The sequence below is a fragment of the Eumetopias jubatus genome, unplaced genomic scaffold (genome assembly GCF_037043125.1).
Source record: "Eumetopias jubatus isolate StellerSeaLion01/CBP00866 unplaced genomic scaffold, mEumJub1_p1.0 scaffold_1, whole genome shotgun sequence".
Classification (NCBI taxonomy): Eukaryota; Metazoa; Chordata; class Mammalia; order Carnivora; family Otariidae; genus Eumetopias; species Eumetopias jubatus.
Window position 1 is genome coordinate 213,759,704 of NW_028274807.1, and position 21,787 is coordinate 213,781,490.

Sequence of the window (21,787 nt, forward strand, 5' to 3'; positions counted from 1 at the left end):
CCGGGGGGCCCCCTGGAAGGGACAGAGGGAGTTCCCAAGGGGCGTGGTGTATGGGAGGGGGGAGGTTCTCCAAAGGGGGCGTGGTTAGCGCCGAGAACGGCTCTAAGGGGGTGGAGCCGGGACGAGAGGGCGGGTGAGAGCCTAGGAGGCCACCTTCCGAGGCGGAGTCCTCGGGGGCGGGGCCAGGTGATCTGGCTCGGTAACGCACCGGGCGCGGCTGGAGAAGGTGGGGTCCGCTGGGGCGGGGAGGGAGGGGCCGGGAGCCGCAGAGCCTCCGGCTTCGGCCCGGCCCCAGCTTCTCACCAGCTCCGCGGGTCCCGGTCCAGGTGAGTGAGGGGACCCAGGCACATCCAGGATCGGGGGTTATTGGGGTGGGGAGTCCTCTCTTTTCCAGATGGGGCCACCGTCTTGCAGGGAGAATCTGGGTGTCGGGCCAGGAGCAGCGGCGTTCGGAGAAGGGTCGCCGAGTGCCTGATTGGGTCGCTGTGCGTCGCGCGTGTCCATGTACCTGGCCGTACCTGGGAGTGCACCTCTAAGCGTGCTTCCTGTGCAACATGAAAAGCCTCCCTGCTTCCACTTTGCCTGAGCAATCTTTTTATTTTTTATTTTTATTTTTTTAAACCACAAACCAGATCGTGCCCCTCCCTCATTTAAAACCCTTCCGTAACCCCCCATTGCATCCCGCTAAGATGAGAATTTGGGGTCCACCAGAATGGTCTCACCCCTGCCGACCTCGCTGCTCTCCCCTTAGCTCCTTGCTCAGTGCATTTCGGCTACAATGACTTCCTTGATGCTGTAAAATGTAGAGAGTAAGCTCTGTTAACCCCAGGCCTTTGCACTTGCTGTCCACCCTCTCACCCCCGCATCTGGAACTGCTCTTTCTCCGAACCTTTGCGTAACTGTCTCCTTCCTTTTATTGAGGGCTCAGCTCCAATGTCACCTGGTGGGAGAGACCTTCCTGACTATATGTTATTTACAGTAGCTGCCTCCTCCAGTCTTTTTTATCACACATTCCTGTTTTATCATCGTCAGTGATTACTCGTAGACATTATCGTCTTCATTCCTTGTGTGCTGTTTATTTCGTGTCTTGCCCACGAGACAGCAAAGGGCAGAGCCTTGATCTCACTCATCATCGTGTTTCCAGGGTCTAGAACAGGTCCCAGAACATAGTAAGTCTCAACCAATCAGTGTTTGCTCAATGTCAAGTTTGAGTACCCGTGTCTAACTGTGTCCATGTGTCCATGTGTAGGCGGCTGCCCCCCTGCACATGTGTGCACATAGGTGTGGTCTGCAGGGCATGAATAACCCCCTTCTTTTCTCCATGTTTGCCCCTACCCCCACCCTCTTCCTGATTCTGCTCCCTTCCTCTCTCCCCTGCCCAAATATCCAGAAATTATTCCAAAGGATTAAGGGCAGGAAGATGATTTAGTTGGCCTCCGTCTAACCTGTGACCACTCTGAGCTCCCCCCTCATCCAAACTCCCCTCCACCAAACTAACCAGAGCCTTGTCAGTGACCCACCTGCGTGCCCACTAAAGAGGGACGAGGGGAAGCTGACGTTGGGGGACTCAAGACAGAGGCTGGCCTGGCCCAGATGACAAACAGGAAGTACACAGGCATCCACAGGAGACACACCTGGTGTTCAGGTATGTAGCACCTGGAGCCAGGTCCCTGCCCAGCTCCCCGCCCCTACAGCTACCTGGGGCGGGCCTGGGAACTTCTTGCCTGTTTCTGGCCCTCAGGGCCCTGCTGACTCAGGGTGAGAGAATCCTGGTGCTATTTCCCTGCACACCCGGCCAGGCCCAGAACACCTTAGGGGTAGAGAAGTGAGAAGCAGACCTCTTGCTTCCCTCCCATCCAGGGCAGGTTTTCTCCACCAGACACTTGAGACACACAGGGCCTGAGGCCTGCACAGTATCAAGGGAGTCCCAAAATGTCAGAGACCTAAATTTGGCCATAATAATAACAAAGTGTATCGACTCCAAAATCTAAAAATCTGCAAATGCCAAATTGACATTTCTACAAAATGTGACTTTTTAATGTCCTTAAAAATGGTATTGCATTGAAGGGACACCTGGCTGGCTCAGTTGGTAGAGCATGTGACTCTTGATCTCAGGGTCCTGAGTTCGAGCTCCACGTTGGGCACAGAGATTACTTAAAAATATAATAATAATAAAAAAATTTTTTTTAAAAATGGTGTTGGCGCCTGGGTGGCGCAGTCGTTAAGCGTCTGCCTTCGGCTCAGGTCATGATCCCAGGGTCCTGGGATCGAGCCCCACATCGGGCTCCCTGCTCAGCAGGGAGCCTGCTTCTCCCTCTCCCACTCCCCCTGCTTGTGTTCCCTCTCTCGCTGTGTCTCTCTCTGTCAAGTGAATGAAAAAAATCTAAAAAGAAAAAAAAATGGTGTTACATTGGAAAGCCATGTATGGGTTAGATTTCCTTACAACTTAAGAATTCTTGAGTGTGCACATACACTGCTTAGAAGCTAGAGATTAGTAAAATAAATTTGCTCTGGCCTGGAATGTTCTTTCACCCACCGGGCTCACTCCCTCAAAATCCTCACAGTTGTTACTGATTGAGACCTTCCCCTATGGAAAATCTTACCTCCACCACTTGAGTCTTCATATCCCATCCCTAGCTTTATTTTTCCACTTATCTCTTTCTGATCTATCTATTCCTTCATCTGCTTATTTATTTTCTTAATTGCTGTCTCCCCCACTAGAACAGCAGCTCCTCAAGGGCAGGGATGCCCCTGTTTTGTTCACTGCTGGGCCTCTAGTGCCCCTTAGCACCTGGCACATGGTGGGCACCCCATAAATATTAGTTTGAGTGAATTAGTTAATGAAATTTCTCTAAAAAGTAGCATCATGTCATCTGCACAAAAATTGCATTCCATTTGAAAGCAATGCATAGGTCTTCTCCCTTTGCAAGCATCTCAGTGAAGGCACAAGTGTTTCCATGAGATCACAGCCAATTCTAAATTAAAGTTAATCATAGCCCAATTTTGGGGCGCCTGGGTGGCTCAGTTGGTTAAGCGACTGCCTTCGGCTCAGGTCGTGATCCTGGAGTCCCGGGATCGAGTCCCACATCGGGCTCCCCGCTCGGCGGAGAGTCTGCTTCTCCCTCTGACCCTCTTCCCTCTCGTGCTCTCTGTCTCTCATTCTCTCTCTCTCAAATAAATAAATAAAATCTTTAAAAAAAATCATAGCCCAATTTTATATGAGGTGTATATATGAATCTAGCATATATATATATATAAACAAAATCTAGTGTACATATATTTTTGACTATAAGTGACTTGTTTAATTTAGAATATGTTTATATGTTATATGTTTAGAATATGTTTACGTGTTAGAATATGTTGAGAGAGAGAGAGAGTTGCATTTTAAGTTTGATAGGATGCAGGCTGCTGTCTCTAAAACTAAGAGGAACATGGAAGGAAGAGCTGACCCAGCCACTTAGGAAGCTTAGGATGCAGGAATAATTATTCCCATTTTACAGATGTGGAAGACTGAGGACTGTTGAAAGTACAGAGTTCAGCCCCTGCACCTTCTGCCCCCAAGAGCTCCATGCAGGTGCAACAGGATGGAGAGGACTTTGCCAGCCAGCCCTGGTACCACGGCCCCCTGTCCCGTCAGGTATCTCTGCTTCCTGCAGGGCCTCAGCACCATCTGATAGGGAGCCTCTCCCGCCCTTGACCTCCTGGGGACTTCTGAGGACTGCTGGGGTCCTGGTTGAGGGACTTATGGTCAAGGTCTATTGGAAGGGGTGACTGAGGGTCTGGGGACTGTCTTGAAGCTTGGTTGGTATCATGGCATGCTCCCCAACCCTACTCCTTCGCTTTGCTTGTCTCTCCATCTGGGTCCCAGGCACCTGTGGCCACCAGGGCCCCATCTCCCTCTTTTATCACCTTCAGTGATTACTCTTAGACATTATCTATCTTCTTCATTCATGTGCGTTTGTTGTGTGTCTTGCCCACCAGACAGCATGGGGCAGAGCCTTGGGCTCATTCATCACTGTGTCTCCAGGGTCTAGAACAGGCCCTGGCACACAGGGAGTGCTCTGTTGGTGTTGAGCACTCCCTCTTAACCCAAATCTCCTCACCCTCATCTCCAGCTCATTTGTCACCCTCAGGAGTCCTGGGACCCTGGGCATCCAATCAAACCGTGAGAGTCGTCATTGCTTAGTGGTTAAAATCGCAGTCCTACAACTTCCATTCTGTGTGACCTTGGGCAAGGTATTTGACCTATCTGGGCCCCAGTCTCCCCATCTGTAAAATGAGGATGATGGTATCTACCACTTAACCTCGGTAAAGGATTAAATGAGTTCCTATGTTTTATACCCACAGCAGTGCTTGGCATGTAGAAAAGGCTACATGTGTCCACCATATGTATTGTTCAGTCCCCAGCTCCCATCAGCAACTCCACTTTGCCTCCCTCTGGTGTTGCGGCCCCCAGCCCCTGTTTCAACACCAGCCACCATGGCTGGCATAGGACTGCTTGAACATTTTTATAAAGGAGGATTTCCAGGCCATAATCAGTTTGGAAGGATCCAGCGAAGGGCACTTTTTGAAGCCATGTTTGTTTACCAAGCCTCGTGCATTTACTCAGGTTGGAAGTTCCATTAGTCAGTGTCAGCTAGCGGCACCCCCAAGATGGTGTCCCTGGCTAAACACAACAGATCTTTATGGGCTTGTTCATGTTACAGTACGAGCTGGTTGAGGAGTGGGGAACGTGGAGCTCCAGAAGTCAGTCAGGACCCGAGCTCTTTCTGTCTTGTGGCTCTGCCTTCCACCAGGGCTTTGGGGACATCCCCTGACAGACAGGGGACAGAACCTGTAGGATTGTGCAGGAGGGTTTTTTGAGCCAGGTCGGGACATTCCCGGCAACTCTTCTGCCCTCATCCTATTGGCCAGATTGTGTCAGATGATGACTAACTGCAAGGGAGCCTGGGAAATGTACTCCAGAGGTGTGCCCATGAGAAAACAGGAAATGGTTTGGGGCAAAACCACCCAGTGTCTGGGGTGGCTTTTCTTGGGTAGAGGGATGGGGGTGGGGAATCACCATGAATTGCTGATCTGGGCTCATGGCTAAACCCTCTACCCCCTGTCCTCCACCCCCAGAAGGCTGAGGCCCTCCTGCAGCAAGATGGGGACTTCTTGGTTCGAGCCTCCAGGTCCCAGGGGGGCCACCCAGTGATCTCCTGCCGCTGGCAGGGCTCAGCACTACACTTCGAGGTGCTCCGTGTGGCCTTGCGTCCCCGGCCAGGCCGGCCCACAGCTCTCTTTCAGCTGGAGGATGAACGTTTCCCAAGCCTGCCCTCCCTGGTTCGCAGCTATGTGACTGGGCAGCGTCCACTGTCCCAGGCCACAGGGGCCGTGGCCTCCAGGCCTGTGATACGGCAAGGACCCATTCGACGCAGCTTTAGTGAGGACACCCTCCTAGGGAGCCCAGCTCGGATAGAGTTGCCCAGGTAATCACAGGATCTCTACCTCTCCAGTGACACCTGATACCCCCGGAGTTTCTCCACCTGTGCACTAACCGCTGCTGATTTGGGTCTGGATTAATTGTCGGGGGGCTGTGCTGTGCATCGTAGGATGTTGAGCAGCATCCCTGGTCTCTATCTACTGGGTGCCTGTCTAATCCTCTCCACCCTACCCCCTAGTTGTCACAAGCAAAAGATGTCTCCTGACTCTGTCAGGTGTTCCCGTGGGGGTAGATCACCTTGGTTGGGGTCCACTGGTGCTGAGTGACTAGATAGGGGGTTTTCTGGGCATCGGTGGGGGCTGCCCTGCTCGGGGTGGGACTACACATCTCCCTCATCTCTGTCCCCCAGGGCTAGGAAGCGGAGTGACAGTCAGCCTGCAGGTTTGGATCACATGGGGCGGTCAAGAGAAGACCATCCTGGACCAGGTAAGGGTCCACCAAGACAGCGCGTGGCTCTGAGATTACTCTGCCACCCACTGCCTGACTGATATGGCGCAGGTGACTTAACCTCTTGGAAACTGGGGACAAGACTTTCAAAATTGTCATGGTGATTAGGAAATCCACAGGCACTTTGTAGGGGCTTAAAAATGGGGGAGTTTAGGATTATTCCCAGAAGCTCTGTGTGTCTGACCACCGCTAACCTCTCTCATAACTCCTGCCACACCCCCTCCTCCCTCCAGCCGGTCTTGTTCCTGCCTCAGGGTCTTGGCACTTGCTGTTCTGGCCATGGAAAAGCCCATTCCCCTGATCTTTTCCTGACTGACTCCATCTCGTTTAACTTGCGTTCCTCAAAGTAGCTGACCCTGGCCATCCTACCTAAAGGAGGATTTTCCTTGTGCCCTGTGTGCCCCATCGGCCCTGCCTCCCCTCCCACCATTCATCACAAGTCCTCACGGCCAGCCACTGTACTAAGTGCTGAGATGTAACACTCAGTAGAAAGACAAAGACCTCTGCCCAAGTGGTGCCAGTGTCCTACTGGAGGAAGATGGACATTGACAACAAAAAATGAGGCTGCTTTGGGGTAAAATTTAAAAGTAGAACAGAGGGAGATTGGGAATAGGGGGTAGGAGTATTACAATTTTAAGTAGTAGTCAGGACAGGCTGCATGGAGAAAGATTTGAAAGAGGTGAAGGAGGAAATGACGTGAATATCTGGAGGGTGAGAGTGGCCCAGGCAGAAGGAATGGCCAGTGCAGTCCTGGGGCCAAAACAAGACCTTGAACTGTTCATTCAACCAAAGGATGTGAGTGGGGCTGAACCATCTGGAGCTCAGATTTGGGGAGCTTTTTTGGCTACTGTGAGGACTTTGGCCTTTACTCAGAGTGAGCTAGAACCATGGGAAGGTTTTAAGTCTCTATAAGAGGGTCTATTTATATGTTCAGTAAATACAGTGTCTCCCAAAAGCCTGGGTGCAGCTTTAAGTTCTAATAACCTCAGAAGTAAAAATGCCACACACTTAACAAAAGACATCATTTGAAAGTTTGATAAACGCAGTTTCTTTGATGCTTTTGTAGTTTTTCGAATTTTGAATAACTTTTTTTCTATTTTAGTTTTGTACATCAGTGCTTACCATCTTCAATCAGAGGGGCAAAAACAAAGAATTCAAATTTAAACTGTAGCATTCAGAATTCATATGTAAGTGTCAAAAAAAAAAGTTCATTTTCAGACCACTGATAAGTGTGTAGCATTTATATTGGTGAAGTTTTAAGTTCAAAGCCACACCAAGATACCCAGTTATTGACTTGATGAACCAGAAGGTTGGTAGCCCATGAAGCCCCCCACCCCATCTGGCTTTCTTCTCTGTGTACTCCCTTCACTCCCTCTTGTTTGATCCCTAGGAGACTCCGCTGTGCCCATATGTGCCCTCCCTCGGATGGGTAGTGACCCCATGTTGCTGAAGACCCCAGCTTCTCTGGGGTGTGTTATTGACAGCCTCAGGGCCTCCGATGGGCAGCTTCATGCCAAGGCACCCACCAAACCACCTCGAACACCCTCACTGTTGCTGCATGATGCGTCTGGACGCCCCCCAACGTACTGTGAGCTGGTGCCCCGAGTGCCCAGTGCCCAGGGAACCCCCCCAGGCCACGGCAGCCCAGAGACAGAGGCCCCACCATGGTGGGAAGCCAACAAAGAAGAGGAGGAAGAGAACAGAAGTTTTGCAAGACCAAAGGCCGAGGTCTCTTTCTGGCCCCCTAACAACCCCTTCTGCCTCCTGGGCCCCCAGAATCGGCCCCTGGAACCCAAAGTCCTGAGTACTCTCCGTGACCTATTCCTGGAGCACCATCCTGGGAGCACGGCCCTGCACCTATTATTGGTAGACTGCCAGGTGGGTCACCTACCTGGTCACTCCTCCCCAGACAGGGGCTGAAGCCGGGCCAAAGCCCAACAGCACCTCACACCCATATACTCATTCTGCTCGGTTGACCTCCCCACTAACCCCCCTGCCCAGGCTACAGGCCTCCTAGGAGTGACCAAGGCTCAGCGGGGTGCCATGGGGGTCGCCTCTGGCCTGGAGCTGCTCACACTTCCCCATGGGCATCGCTTGAGGTTGGAACTTCTGGAGAGGTGAGCCAGCCACCTGGAATCCCCAGGGTCTTCAAGCCTCCCCCCATTCAAGGACCGCCCAGGGGGGAGGTGAGATGGGCAAAGCTACTCCCCCACCACGCCCCTCACCTCAGAGTTACAAACCTCCCACTGCCTTCAGACCCTTGCTCTCCACCTCCACAGACACGAGGCGCTGGCGCTGGCGGGGGCGCTGGCCGTGCTGGGCTGCGCGGGGCCGCTGGAGGAGCGCGCGGCCACCCTAAGGGGCCTGGTGGAACTGGCATTGGCGCTGCGGCCAGGGGCGGCCGGGGACCTGCCTGGACTGGCCGCGGTCATGGGCGCCCTGCTCATGCCACAGGTGCGTGGGGAGCAGAAATATGGAGAAAGCCTGAGTGCTGCTGATGGGAAAGAGGGAAGAGGCCCCATGTTCAAGACTCCTCCCCCAGGTGTCCCGGCTGGAACGCACGTGGCGCCAACTCAGAAGGAGCCACACCGAGGCTGCGCTGGCCTTCGAGCAGGAGCTGAAGCCGCTGATGCGGGCACTGGATGAGGGCGCCGGTGAGTGGCATCGCCTGGCGCTCGACACCCGCTCCAACCAGAATCCGAATCCAGCCCTAGGCCCAGCACGTCAAGTCCCTTCACCATAGACTCCACCCTCTTCGCTCTAGGCCCCGCCCTTTGCGTCCGGCTCGGTCCGGGAGCGCCCAAACCCTGGGCCCCGCCTCTGTTTCTGTCCTGGGCTCCGCCCCCGCCCTAGGCCTCGCCCCGGCCCCAGTCCTGCTCTGTGCTAAGCTGGAACCAATGTTTCTGGGCTTCCACCCCTAGGGTCGGCCTCGACCGAGTCTCCCAACCTCTTCACCCTAGGCCCCATCTTCAGCCCCAAGCCTAACTCAGGGCCCTTCCCCGCACAGGACCCTGCGAGCCGGGCGAGGTGGCGCTGCCGCACGTGGTCCCCGCCGTGCGCCTGCTGGAGGGCGAGGAGCTCCCGGGGCCGCTGGACGAGAGCTGCGAGCGGCTGCTGCGCACCCTGCACCGGGCGCGTCAGATGGCCCGGGACGCGCCCAAGTTCCGTGAGGCAGCCGCCCGGCGCCTACGAGGTGAGTGCTCCCCTCTGCTCCCTGCTGCCAGCCGGTTCCGACTTCCCGAGCACCCCGCATGCTCTAACCGGGTACCCAAAAACCCACCAGGCCAGGGACCAGAGCCTCCCGCCACGCCTCCCAGAGTCCCACCCAAACTGGGACGGCCTGGCCCCCGGGGAGTTCTCACCCCAAGTCCGAGTCGCTGCCAACAGTGTTGACAGGGAATAGTGCTCTCCACCCCAAAAGGGTTGGCCCCCGGCCCCAGAGCCACGTCCACAGATTCCCACTCCCTGCCCGCACGCCCCCCACCCCCGCTCCCACCTGAACCGGCCCTGCCCCCAGAGGATCTCGGTCCCCTCCAACAAGGCCTAGCTCTCTCCAAGATGAGTCAGTTCTTCAACCTGGTAAAACAGCGCCCCCGCTGCGTTCAGAGCCAAACCTTCCTCCCGTCCAGGGACAGCCCGGCCTCCAGAATCCCCAACCTGGCTTATTCCGCTTTCGCTGGTGACCTAAGCACTCCTCTCTCTCCAACATGGCTCAATCTCCCCCAAAATGTGTCGCACTGGGCGGCCCAGACTCCAAATCTTGCCCCTCAAGTGGCTTCATCCCCAGGCACAGCCCCTCCCCCTCCCCCCCAGCATCACGCACTGGAACAGACTGCCCCCATGCAGCCTGGCACAGTATGCTTCCGCCGAGCTCCTTGGCCGCCCCACCCCCAGTCCTGCGGAGACTCAGAGCGCCCCCTCCCCGTGAACCCCGCCCAGTTGTGCAGAGCTTCTGGGCAGAGTCCCTCCACAGTCTCTGCTGGGACAAAGTTCTGAGGGGAGAAGGCAGGTGCAGGGTGGGGCGAGGCAGGGGCCTGGACCCCGCCCCCAGCCCTCCTGGCCCCGCCCCTAGGATTCCGGCCAAACCCGCAGCTGAGGGAGGCCCTGACCACAGGCTTCGTGCAGAGGCTCCTCTGGGGAAGCCGAGGCGTGGGGGCGCCGCAAGCCACACGTCTCGAGAAGTTCCAGCGCGTCCTCAGTGTCCTTTCGCAGCGCCTTGAGCCGGATGTTTGAAAGCACAGAACCCCTTCTTCCTGGGACACCCAGGCTTTGGGGAACCCCGGCAGACACCAAGGAAGTTGCCCCAAGCTGTTCACATAGCCAATCGCAGTGGGAACCCACATTCTGCCTCACAGATTTGCAAAAACTCATACTGTATCCCTAGAAGTGTACGTGGATCCTAGGGTGAGGGACAGCCTCCTCCCTCACGTTAGAAAATCCAGGTGTCTGGAGGCCCTATCCCACCTCCCACCCCCACACACCTATCTGACAAATGGGCAACATGAGGCTTTTAATGGCAAGAGAACTTGCAGATCTCTTACTCAGAAGCCAGAGTTCAAATGCTTTTTTAAGAGCTGTGTGACTTCTAGCAAATGGCTCAACCTCTCTGTGCTTGCCTTCCACGTAAAAGGGAGGCCGTGTACTTTCTAGGGGTTTTCATGGGGGATTAAAGCTGTGTTCAGATATCATGGGTGGAGAATGCCTGGTACACAGCAGGTGCTAAACATTACCTTTTCTCAGTAAAGCTGTGGTAAACACAAAGGATGTTTGGTGCTTTTCTTCCCATACTGAAGTCACAGACAAGCACCCAACTCCATGGAAGTTTTGTCCAAGGTGTGCCCGAGTTTACCTCCCCTTCTTCATTCTCTCCGTGGCCAGGAAGGAGGCTGGCATTTGCATATCCAGCCCCAGTATGTAAATCTACCAATAAGGCACAGACTCCAAAAGCTTTATAGAATTTTTTTATATAAAACAAAATGGCCCTAGCCCAGCGGCAGGAAGAAAAGATTTGAAACACGAGTATGTACATCAATGGTAGAAGGCACAGCGAGTCCGTCTGGGATGAGGAGTGGGTTGGGGGGCGGGGGGCAGCAGGTTACACAGGTCTCAGCTGAAGCCACGGGGGCAGAAATAAAGTGCGTAGGTCCTGGGGCCCCCCGTGGCCCAGAAGCAGCAGCCAACAGCCCCCTTCTTCCCGCCTGTGGCAGGGTTCAGCTGAGCGTGACACGGAGGTAGGAGGTGGGCACATAGCCCTCACCTCCCTGTTTCCGCCTGACCCGGGTCCAGCCATCGCCTTTGTCCTCCTCCATGAGACTGAGGTCTTCACCCTCGGCCATGGAGATGGTGCCCTCGCTGGACCCTGTCGTGGGAGGGGCAGTAGGCTCAGATCTGCTTCAGGTGCAGGTAAACACAAATCTAGCCAAAAACACCGCCCACCCCCTAAGCAGCTGATGGGACACACAAGCTGTCCTCACCTTCAAAGTGGTATATGGCCACACAGTGACCTATGGGGGATGCCGGCTCCTCAAAATCCTCATCAAACTCCGTGTAGATGGGGGCATCCTGACCCTCCTCGGAGAGGGGCTCTTCAGAGCTGGTTGGAGAGAGCAAAGCAGGTCAGGACAAGCCTCCCAGGTCCTGGGGCCAGACCCACTCTGGCCTCCACACTCACCTCTCCTTGTCATCCTGCGGTCTGCTGTTGGTGCTGCTGTCTGGTGGGGCGCTGGCTGGGGGCTCTGGAGGCCGGGTGTGGCGGCCCAGGCTGTCCCCCCGGTTGCTCAGGACCCGGCTCTCGGCTTCCGCCAGCCAAGCCTGAGAGGAGGGAGTCACAGTCAATTCCAGGGCAGGGCTCCGGGGTCAGCCCGTCCTGGGCCTGGAGGTTTCCTGAGATCACCCATGCACACCCAAGGCTGTGATGAGAAACAGCTGGGGCACCACCCCCACCGAACACCTCCCTGTCCCTGCCCCCCCCACCCCGCCAAGGAAGTGACTCAGCTAGGCCCGCTGGCCCCCACCCCTCCCCAGGGTCTTCCCTGACCTCATACTTGTGCACTTCCAATTTCAGCCGTTCGATGTTGTTCAGGGTTTCCGTGATCCGGGGCTCCAAGCTGGCAGGGTCCCCCATCTGGGGTGTCTTCTCATACACATCCTTCATTTTCTTCAGGGCTTCTCTAGGATTGACACAGACAGACAGATCAGAAAGAACAGTCCCATATGGCTTCACAAGCAAAAAAAAGAAAAAAAAATGTGCTTGGCTTCAAGGAGCCAATAGCAAGATAAGGCAGTGGTTAAATCACAAATGCTGGTGCTTCACTGCCTGGGTTCGAATCCCAGTCTGGGCATTTCCTTGTCTGTGAGTGTGGGTCAAGTTACCGGACCTCTCAGTACGCAAATCTGGCAAGTGGGGATAACGATGCATATATCTCATTAAGTGGCTGCAAAGATTAGAATGGTGCCTTTATTTATTCAGATACACGTTGACTACCTACTGCATACCAGTCACTGTTCCAGCCATCAAAATATAGCCCTACACAAGACAGTCAGGATTCTGCCCTGGCTCACGGTCGCAGGAGAACTTGGGAACGCCAGTGAATCTATGTAAAGGATTTGAAATAATGTATAGCACACAGTAAGCACTCTAAATGCTCGGTGTTATTATCGTTAGTCCCTGGTCCCTATCTCCTCCAAGACTATGTATATAGGCAGTAATAGTAACAAGCATAGACCTTGGAATATGTCAAACCTGGGTTCAACTTCTTTCCAGTCCTAATACCACATCCAGGCCACGGGGAAACAAGCAGAGAGGGGGGATAGCGAAAATTCAACGCCAACCTGTCCTGACTCCAAAGCATGCTCCCTTCACCCCTACATCATAAAGACTCGGGGCGCCTGGGTGGTTCAGTCAATTAAGCATCTGCCTTCGGCTCAGGTCATGATCCCGGGGTCCTGGGATCGAGATCGAGTCCCATGTCAGGGGCTCAGCAGGGAGCCTGCTTCTCCCTCCCCCTCTGCCCCTCCACACGTTGTGCTCTCTCTCTCTCTCTCTCTCAGATAAACAATCTTTAAAATAAATAAATAAATAAAAATAAAGACTCAGGTAGTTCTGAATGGAACTTTACACCAATAAAAGCTTTGTACAATAAAAGTTTTGTACAAGAGGTTCTATGCAAATGACAAGAGAGAACTGGGCTGCCCGTCCCCAAGTGGCAAACGTCATTCCTATTATTTAAGGAGTGGGAAGAGGCTCTTGTTGCTTGGAAGAAGTGAGTACAGATTTTCTTTTTTTCAATCTGGCAGATTTTTTATTGTTAATATTTTAAGTGTTTGAGTTATTAAGCAGACAACCATGGGTGAGTTTTTTTTTCTTTTAGCCAATTATGGTAGTAAATGAGACTAATAGATGTTTTTATATTGAACCATCTTTGCATTACTGGGATAACACCCAATCGATCATGACTTGTCTTTAAAAAAGTTATGTTTTTATTATGGTAAAGTACACATTAACACGAAAGTTCCCACTTGAACCGTATCTAGGTGTACAGTTCCAGGCTATCATATCAAGTACAGCCACACTGTTGAGCAACAATCCCCATCACACGGAACATTATTTTTAAAATACATCACTGGATTCGTCTGGCTGGGAATCTGCATCCAAGATCCTAAGTGAAGTAAAATGAGCCCAGAATTTGAATGTCTTGAATTCTCACTAAGAGATATCGGAATTGATTCCACCAAGCCTCCTAAATGAGCTGGCAGCTTTCACTTTTTCTGTTTGCTGCAAAGACTTGTGTAAGAGGGGAAGTAACTGTTTCCTTCTAAGTATGGTAGGAATCACCTGTAAAACCACCGGTGCCTGGGGCTTGTTCGGGAGAGCTCAGAGTACCATTTCAGTATAGTTCATTTATCCTTTTATTTTTGTTCCTTGCCTGCCTGCCCCCAATCTTACCTCTGGTCGACCTCCTTCTGTAGCTCACGATTCCGTTCTTCCAGCTGCTGCTGAAGTCGTTTTCTCTGCTGCTCTGGAGGCAAGTGGCTGAAATCCTCCGTCACCACTGTCTGCAAGGAGGGAAGAAGACTGAGTTTGGGATCAGGGATTCTCAGCTTCCAGGCTCTGACACTGCAAAGACATACCAAGTCCACCTTCCTCCCCACCCAAGGTTCTTGGGGGGCAAGGCCATGCACAGAGCAAAGCAGGTCCGGGTCCAGAAACCGGAGGAGGGGGCCCAGCCGGCGGCAGGAAGCGAGCCCAGGGTCCCGCCACCCAGCCGCTGGGCAGGCTGGGGCCGCCCCCTCCTCCCCCGGAGGCCTCACTTACCCCACGGCTGCCTCGAAGGCTGCGGAAGGATGCTAGCCGCGGTTTGACTGACTTACTGATCTCACTCAGTATGGCCAAGGGGTCGAGGCCGGAGCGGGGGGATGGGGGTCCGTTAGGCAATGGAGAGGGCAGGGGGCCCCCCAGGGAGGAGAGGGGTGGGGGGCGTGGCTACCGGCGGGGCAGGGAAGGGGGTGGGTCAGGAGGGGTGGGAGGATGTAGAGAAGGAGGATGGACCGACGGACGGACGGACGCAATAAAGAAAAAAGAAAAAACAAAATGGAGAAAAGAAAAGAAAAAAAAACGGTAAGAAAACCACAACTCAAGATGCACAATCACACACAGAAAATGCATGCAAAGAGCAACACAAAAATCTGGGAGGTGGTGGGGAGGGCATTAGACTGTGAGCCAGAAGGCCAGACCCCTCCCTACCCCCGTATGTCACCTCTCCCTTGAATTCTATATCCAGTACCTAGCATGGGGCCTGGGGGGAGGGGAGGGGGGCAGGGAGGCCCAGGGTTCTGTCCACCCAGCTTTCTGGGCTCACAGTCTAGAAGGTACAGGGAGATGCATTCGGGGAGTCAAGATCTCAGACAGGTATATGGCCACAGAGATCAGAGGCAAGCAGAGAGAAAGGTAAAGGCATGAAGTATCAAAAGGGTCACAGGTGGGGTTGAAGCTGCGGGAGTCCCGTGTACAAAGTGAGGAGAGGTATCAAATTATATGTCAAGAGGGATCAAAACTATGTAACAGGGGTCATGAGATATAAACCTGGGGGCGGTGTCTAAGGTATAAAACAGGGGTGTCCAGCTATGTGCTTGACAATAAACCAAAAGTCCCAAGAAAAAACAGCCTGAGGGTCGGGGGCCCAAGGACCCACTGGCAGGACGGACTCCAGGGGAGTCCTTAGGGCGAGTATCTTAAGCCCTCATCCAGCCCTGAATCCCAGAAGCAGGTCTTCTCCCAGCATCCCGAGAAGCAGCAGACAGACGCCACAGGCCCCCTCCCTGCACCCCCCTCAGCCTTGGGGGACTCCCAGGCCAATAGCCGGGCCGCCTCCCTTCCCTCCAGCCCGGGCCAACAGCCAAGAGGAAAATTCCTGCCCAGGACTCAGCGTCCCGGTGGCTGGGCCTGACTCAGTGGGGGCCCCCCTTTCCCCACTCACACTCCCCCTCCCAAGGGCCCCGGCCCCCACCTTGTTCTTCTTGCCGAAGGGCCAGCGCTTGGCACGGCTACGGCCTGAGCCTCGGAGCTCAGGCCGTCCATCGGAGGGGGTGCCCAGGCTGCTGTCTGAGGGCACGCGGTTCATGGGCTGGCTGAAGTCTTCGAATTCCACGTCACCAGGGCGGGCAAAGCCTGACTTGTGCAGCTCGATTAGGACCTGGGAATCCTGCGAGGAGGGGCGGGGGGTGGTGGGCGGGGAGCAGTCAGGGACAAGACTAGGGCCTGGGGTCATCCAACTGCCCACCTGTCAGCCCACTCGCCCAGGACCCCACACGCACGTTCTTGGCATCTACGGCATCTGCAGCCACCTTCATGCCCTCCAGACATTTCGCGATGATGGGCACCACCTGTAGCTCGGCCTCTGACAGGAGCCCATACCCGGCTCCCAGGTGGGTGGCCCGCCGCTCATCCATGTCCTGCAGCTTCTGCAGAGACGGGACAGGGGCGCTAATGGGGACCAGGAGCAGTAATTCAGGCCGCCAACATGACGGGGCTCCACACTGGCCCCAGCCCTGAGCCCAGTCTGGTGGGGAAAACACAGCATTGAACAGAGACTTCCAGCCCAGGGTGGCCAGTGGAGAGGCATGGGATAGGGGAGATTTGAGAGAGGAGTCTGAGGAAGCTCCCGCCTTGCCTGGGGAGTCAGGAAAGGCTTCTCAAAGGAGGTGGCAATGAAGCCAGGGCTTTGAACAGACACCACACCCAGCACAGATACTGCCTGTCCCAGGGTGGAGTGGAGTGAAGAGGCTAGAGCAGAGGAGGGGAAATTCGGGCCCTTTCAGAGGGGTTATGAGAGCCGGGGCTTAGAAGGATGAATAGGAGTTTCCGAAGGAAAGAAAGACATCCCTAACAGAAAAACACAGTTCGAGTAAAGACAGAGCTCACCGTTGTTTCCAATGTCCTTTCAATTCAGAGATCGGGACATTGCCGCTAAGGTTTTGACAAATGTGTAAGAGTCGGTTAACTCTGTGGGTCTTGCAGGAGGGGGCACCAGGGACTTGGAACACTCACATCAAATATCTGGGGCATCTGAGAAAAATAGAAGTGGGACTGGTCTCGGTTGAAACGCTGCAGTTGGGCTGCATACTCATTTTTGCTTTCTTCTGCCATGTGACTGCGAAGGTGGGCTTGTTGCTTGGCCTGAGGAATATCGAGGCAGGGGTCACTGCCAGGTTCTGGCTCCATCCCCACCGGACCGCCAAGTCCATCCCAGACCCCACAGGTACCTTCTCCACGTCAGCCTTGGTGGCATTGATATCCTGATCGAGTCGCTCAGCGGTCTGGGCTGCCTTTTCAGCCTCCCGGCAGTCCCGCTCAAACTTACGCTTACTCTATCGGGGACAGAGCCAGGAGGAGGTAGAAGGTGAGAAAGCAAGGTTTCAGAGACTGGGGGGGACGTCACCCAGCAAATGGGGTGGGGGGGTGCAACGGGCATGCTGGAAACCCATGGGAGGGGCTCCAGGCCAGACAACACAGGCAGCTGCATGAAACAGCGACCATCAGCCTGCTCCTCAGGGTCAGAGCCACCCTCCTCCTCACCCACAGACTCACATTCTCCAGCTGTTTGAAGCTACTTTCCAGCTGCTGCTGAGCCCGGCGGCCTTCCTGAAAGTGCTGTTCCAACAGAAATGGTTAGGCTCCCCTGGGTTGAGGTAGCAGTCCCCGGGCAGACCCAGAGCGGGGATCACTCACCATCTTTCTCTCCTGTTTCATCTCCTGTGAGTATTTGGCCAGCTCGAGACACACGCGGACGCCGAGGTTCTCGGCCACCAGCTCTCGCTGGCCCGCAAAGTCATTCACCTCCTGGAGAATCTGCACAAAGGACTGCTGCTGGCTGAACCTGGGGCAAGATGGGCAGGGGCGAGCCAGGGTCAGGTACCCATCCCCCCACCCCCCAGGAGCCCCAGGACCCACCTCCAGATGGGAAAGGGAAAGCCCCAACACATTCCTCCTGGAAGCAACCATAAATTCTGGTCCACATCCCTTACCCCAAACCCTTCAGGGGGATGCATTTCAGAACTCAGAATTTTTCAGGTCTAGAAAGGGGACATAATGCTTATACCATCTTTTATGCATCACCCCAGTGGGGTCAGGGGCAGCATCCTGTAATCAAACACCGTTAAGTATTTTTGCAGTGAGAGGTATTAATATTCACACTAAGTGGGATAAAAACCAAGGACATGAGGAAATTAAGTCAGGTCAGGTCAGAAACCACTGCCAAACTACCAAAACAATCTTTTGATTTCTAGAGCTTTTTGGATTCTGGAACTGGGGGCCTGGAATGAAGCGCAATCCTCCTGTGACACTTACTATGGGCTAGACACTGCTTCAACACACTATCTCAGTTAATCTTCAAATGAGCCGTACAAGGTCATCGTCATCATCATCATCATCCCGTTTCACAGGTGAGGAAAACAGGCATAAAACGTAAGTCAATTACCCAGAGTCACTTGTTTAGTAACTGCTGGAGCCTCCCTCACTTATTAGGAGAGGCAAATGGAAAACTCATCAATTGCCCAAAGTCATGGGGCTGGAAAATAGCGGATATAGGATTCCAGCACAGATGATGGGGATCCTGCATCCATACTCATCCCTCTAGGTGGGAACTGAAGCAAGAGGTGAGGGACTTGCTTAGGTAGTCTAGCTGAGGCAGAGGAAGTGAGACCAACACCCCTGGCCCCCCAAATCTAGCCTGGCAATCCCTCTCCATCCTTACTTGGATTCCGGGTCATCTTTGGCAGGTCTCTTGGGCAGGTATTTTTTCACCAGGCTCCTAACGGAGAGAGGCAGAAAGGCTGAGCCCCCAGCCCTCCAACAGCTTCCCCAAGCCCCAGGCGGATCCATCCTAGGGTCTCACCTCAGCTGCTTTGCATAAGCCTGCTCCACCTCGGTCCGCTCTTTCACGAACTTCACATATTTGTCCAACAGGTCCAGCCCCCACTGCGTGTGCCGCTCGAGCACCTCAAACTGATCCTGGAAGCGGGTGGAGGATTCGAGATCACGACGTTGGGGCCCGTGTGGGACCCCACGGGCCGGAGGACCAGGCGCAGGAGAAGCCTCAAGGCTCAGAGCTAGCAGAAGGTGTGGCTTCCCGGCCCCGCCCCGGGCGGCGCGGGGGGAGGCAGGAAACCGGCGGGAACCCCCTCCCCTTCCCGGGAAGGGCCAGGGAACAGGGGCGGGGCCCCAGGCGGACCACAGGGTCCCCGTCTCCAGACCGCCAAGAGGGGTGTGGAATGGGGCAGAGCCACTCCCCCCTGCCCCGGCTCCCCTAATCCCCCCTCCCAAGATTCCGGAAAATCCGGCCGGCCCGGCGTGAGTCAGGACCAAAGGGGCAGGGTTAGCCGCAGTTTGGGGGGCCCCAGAATGTCCAGGAGACAAGCACCATGTTCCCCGGGTCGCCATGCTTCCCGGGGTCCCCCAAAATGTGACTCAGTTTCCCCCACTAACGCCACTGCACCTCCGAAAGAAATTCCAGAGTTGCGGGGGAAGGAATCTAGTTACCCCTCTGCACCCAGAAACCCAGGGATGCCACCGCCCCCATAAAAAGGAGGGGTCAGAGGTCCCGACTAGGATACGGGGAAATTTCTGGGGCTTCCAGAGCAGAGGTCAGAGGCTGCCTAGGGCCGGCCCCTCCCAGTGCCTGGGGCGGGATGGGGGAGGGGGCTGCGAGGCAGCCTCGCAGCCCCCTCCCCCCCAGAGTGTCCCAAGCCCCTAGGTGTTGATTGGAGGCGCCGAAAGGGCGGTCAGAACTTCTAGGTCCCACGTGGGGTTGAAAGTGGCCAGAGGGGCCCCTCCCCCGCCCGAACCGGACAGGCGGGCGGCGGGCAGGGACCCAGGGGCCGTAAGATAAGCCGCCCGCCCAGCCAGGGTGCTCAAAATAGGTGACCTCGCCCGGCCGCCCCGGCCTGGTCCCGGGACTTCTGCCCTCCTCACTCTGAACCCCGCGCTCAGTTTCCCTAATCCGCTCCTGCAAGGTCGCCCTTCGCCCTGGGCGTCCTGAAACGCCCTGGGAAACTCCGAAAGAAGGCGAAAAGCGGGGACTCCAGGGGTCTCCGAAGGGGGAAAACGCCGAGCCCCCGCTAAGGTCTTGCAGAAGCAAAGGGGGAGGGGATCTGGACTCCAGAAAGGGAGGAACTTGGAGCCGGGCCTATCGGACTCACCCACAGCTCGGTGCCCCAATCCATGCTGCTCCCGCCGAAGCCGCCGCCGCCGCCGCCGCCGCGCCCGGTCCCCGCCGCCCGCCGCCGGGAAACTCGGCTTGGAGCGGTGCGCCCGGCCCCGCCCGCCAGGCCCCGCCCACTCCAGGCTCGGCCACGCCCCCGCAGGCCCGGCCACGCCTCCATCAGCGCGGAAGCCCAGAACAGCGCCCTAAAGGCGGGACCCCAGGAGGCGGGGCACAACGGACGCCCCGCCCCCTCTTAAAGGAAAGTTGCCACCAGCCGCCTTTGGACCGACGCCTTAAAAGACCCCCACCCATTTTCCAAATCCCCCGGGCCCTTCTTCACCCCATCCTCCCCAACCCTACCCCGCCCGGGACTGTTCTTACTTTTCTCTTTTCCTTCAACCATTCCTTAAAGGGACAAGACATTAAAACCCCAACCCGAGAGGTCCTTCCCCCCACCCCGTCGCTGGGAGAACCTGAGGTCACCCCGCTCTTGCGGGCCGGCCCGGCTCCAGACATCTATGCTGGGCCCACTAATGGTCAGGTTTCCTCCGGCCACAGGGCGGATGGGAGGACTTCGATCCTGCCCAGAACGCGCCTCTGCCAAGGCCCGATCCATTAGCACCCCCACCGCATCCTGCCTTCCCCCCTCCCAAAGTCTGCGCCGGGAAACTGAGGACGGGCCGTCCTTGGGGCACCGGGCCCAGGTCTTTCCTCGGCCCTCATCCAGTTCGCGCTTCCACCTGCCCATTTTCCAGTCGCATCCATTTAGACCCAATCAGACTTCACTCTCTATACAGCCCCTGGTTCCGACTCCACCTCTCCCTCCAGACACTCGGGCCCTGGGGCTTGGAAGTCTGTCACCTCCCTCATAAAAGTCTGTTCACACTTCATTAATCTCTTTAAGGCACTGAGATGAGAGGGGAGAGAGAACCCTCCAGCTCTCACCCGCATCCTCTCCTGCCTTTGGTCCTTAGTGCCTATGGAGGTGACAGACGTCCCAGAGCCCCCAGGCACAAGTTAGGCTCTAAGCCTCCGGGCTCCCAGTACACAAACCAGTACACATACTGGGGAGCCCAGGAGGATAGCCCCAGGAGCTCATACTGGGACAGATGGCTCTGTGGGGACCTGGCCCCACCTGCTGGTGGCTTCTGAGCTAGAAAACCTCAAGTTGCAAAGTGAGCTGTGCCCCAGGGCTTGGGCGACCAGATGAGTCAGGGGCTCGGCATGGGTTCTGACCTCAGTGGCTTAGCCTGGTATTAAGAGTCTCAACACTGGCCTCAAACTCAAATTGGAATTTGGACTCACTCCAGGTCGGCACCACATTTGGGATGGGATCTGACTGGGGTCAGAAGTTTAGCGGAGGGGTCAGCTACCCACTAGGAGGTCTTGGACTCAAACTAGGGTCCAGAGGTCAGGCCTAGTCTGGGGTCAGGGCTCAGTCCAGGTGGGGGGCTCAACCGGAGATTAAGGCCCAGGCTCAGCGTAGGTCGAGGGTCAGAAGGGAGTGGGGAAGTCTGGATTTCAGGCTGATGTTCGGGCTCAGTTGCAGGTAAGGACTCAGCCTGGGGTTGGTGTTCAGTCCGTCGACAAGCCCAGCCTGGGATCTTTGGGTGGGCTACTAGCTGCCTCACTCTAAGATAAAGGAGGCTCCGCCTAACGCTGGAATTCAGCCCGGGGTCATAGGTCATCCTGGGGTCAAGATTTTAGCCTGGGACGAGGTTTCGGTCCTTCGTGGATCGGGAAGATTAGAACAGGGAAGGCCTCGGCAGATGTGCGTGTTTACCAAAAGCCTGTGCTCTGGCTGGGAGCCACATCCCCAGGGTAAAAAGAGGAAGTCCGTCCTTGGGGATGTTGGGAAATGTAGTTTATTGAATGCCCTGTAGCGCTGCCTGGTCTCACTGCGTTCTGGGTAATGTAGTCCTGGACCGATCTTCAGTTGGGCGTGGGTGAAGGAATTCCGCTTCAAGGGCTGGACATCAGATCCATCAGATTGGTTAGATGGACTGTTTATCAAATTACATCAGTACAATCGTTCTAGTGATTGGTGAGAGTGGAGGCGGGTTAAGCAGTATCAGCAGCCCATTCGGAGCTGGTGATGTCCATTTCGCGTCGTGCGGGGGAGTGGTGCGGATTTTCGAGGAAACGGTCGCTGATT

At 55.4% G+C, this 21,787-nt stretch overlaps 2 protein-coding genes across 4 annotated transcripts; one reads left to right on the forward strand and one right to left on the reverse strand.

Moving 5' to 3' along the window:
- The first annotated feature begins 340 nt into the window (after positions 1-340).
- Positions 341-10,693, forward strand: SH2D3A (SH2 domain containing 3A). Its single transcript, XM_088017772.1, is given in 11 exon segments — positions 341-1,645; positions 3,501-3,637; positions 5,122-5,471; positions 5,835-5,911; positions 7,323-7,831; positions 7,833-7,932; positions 7,935-8,049; positions 8,212-8,386; positions 8,475-8,586; positions 8,940-9,125; positions 10,005-10,693. Coding segments are annotated over 10 exon segments (1,854 nt in total). The 5' UTR covers positions 341-1,645; positions 3,501-3,568; the 3' UTR covers positions 10,166-10,693.
- Positions 10,694-10,880: 187 nt separating this feature from the next.
- TRIP10 (thyroid hormone receptor interactor 10) lies at positions 10,881-19,719 on the reverse strand. 3 transcript variants are annotated; one of them, XM_028126275.2, is made up of 15 exons: positions 19,628-19,719; positions 18,325-18,440; positions 18,184-18,240; positions 17,160-17,307; positions 17,019-17,081; positions 16,694-16,798; positions 16,479-16,607; positions 15,746-15,892; positions 15,439-15,633; positions 14,247-14,414; positions 13,878-13,987; positions 11,970-12,102; positions 11,604-11,743; positions 11,407-11,525; positions 11,048-11,291 (listed from the first exon to the last, which is right to left on the reverse strand). In XM_028126275.2, exons 1-15 carry the CDS (start codon positions 19,649-19,651, stop codon positions 11,143-11,145), a joined length of 1,803 nt encoding a protein of 600 aa, XP_027982076.1. In that variant the 5' UTR covers positions 19,652-19,719; the 3' UTR covers positions 11,048-11,142. The 3 variants fall into 3 exon arrangements, with proteins under 3 accessions (XP_027982077.1, XP_027982076.1, XP_027982075.1); XM_028126276.2 differs by lacking the exon at positions 14,247-14,414 and having other exon boundaries at positions 10,881-11,320; XM_028126274.2 differs by lacking the exon at positions 14,247-14,414.
- Between the last annotated feature and the right edge of the window lie 2,068 nt (positions 19,720-21,787).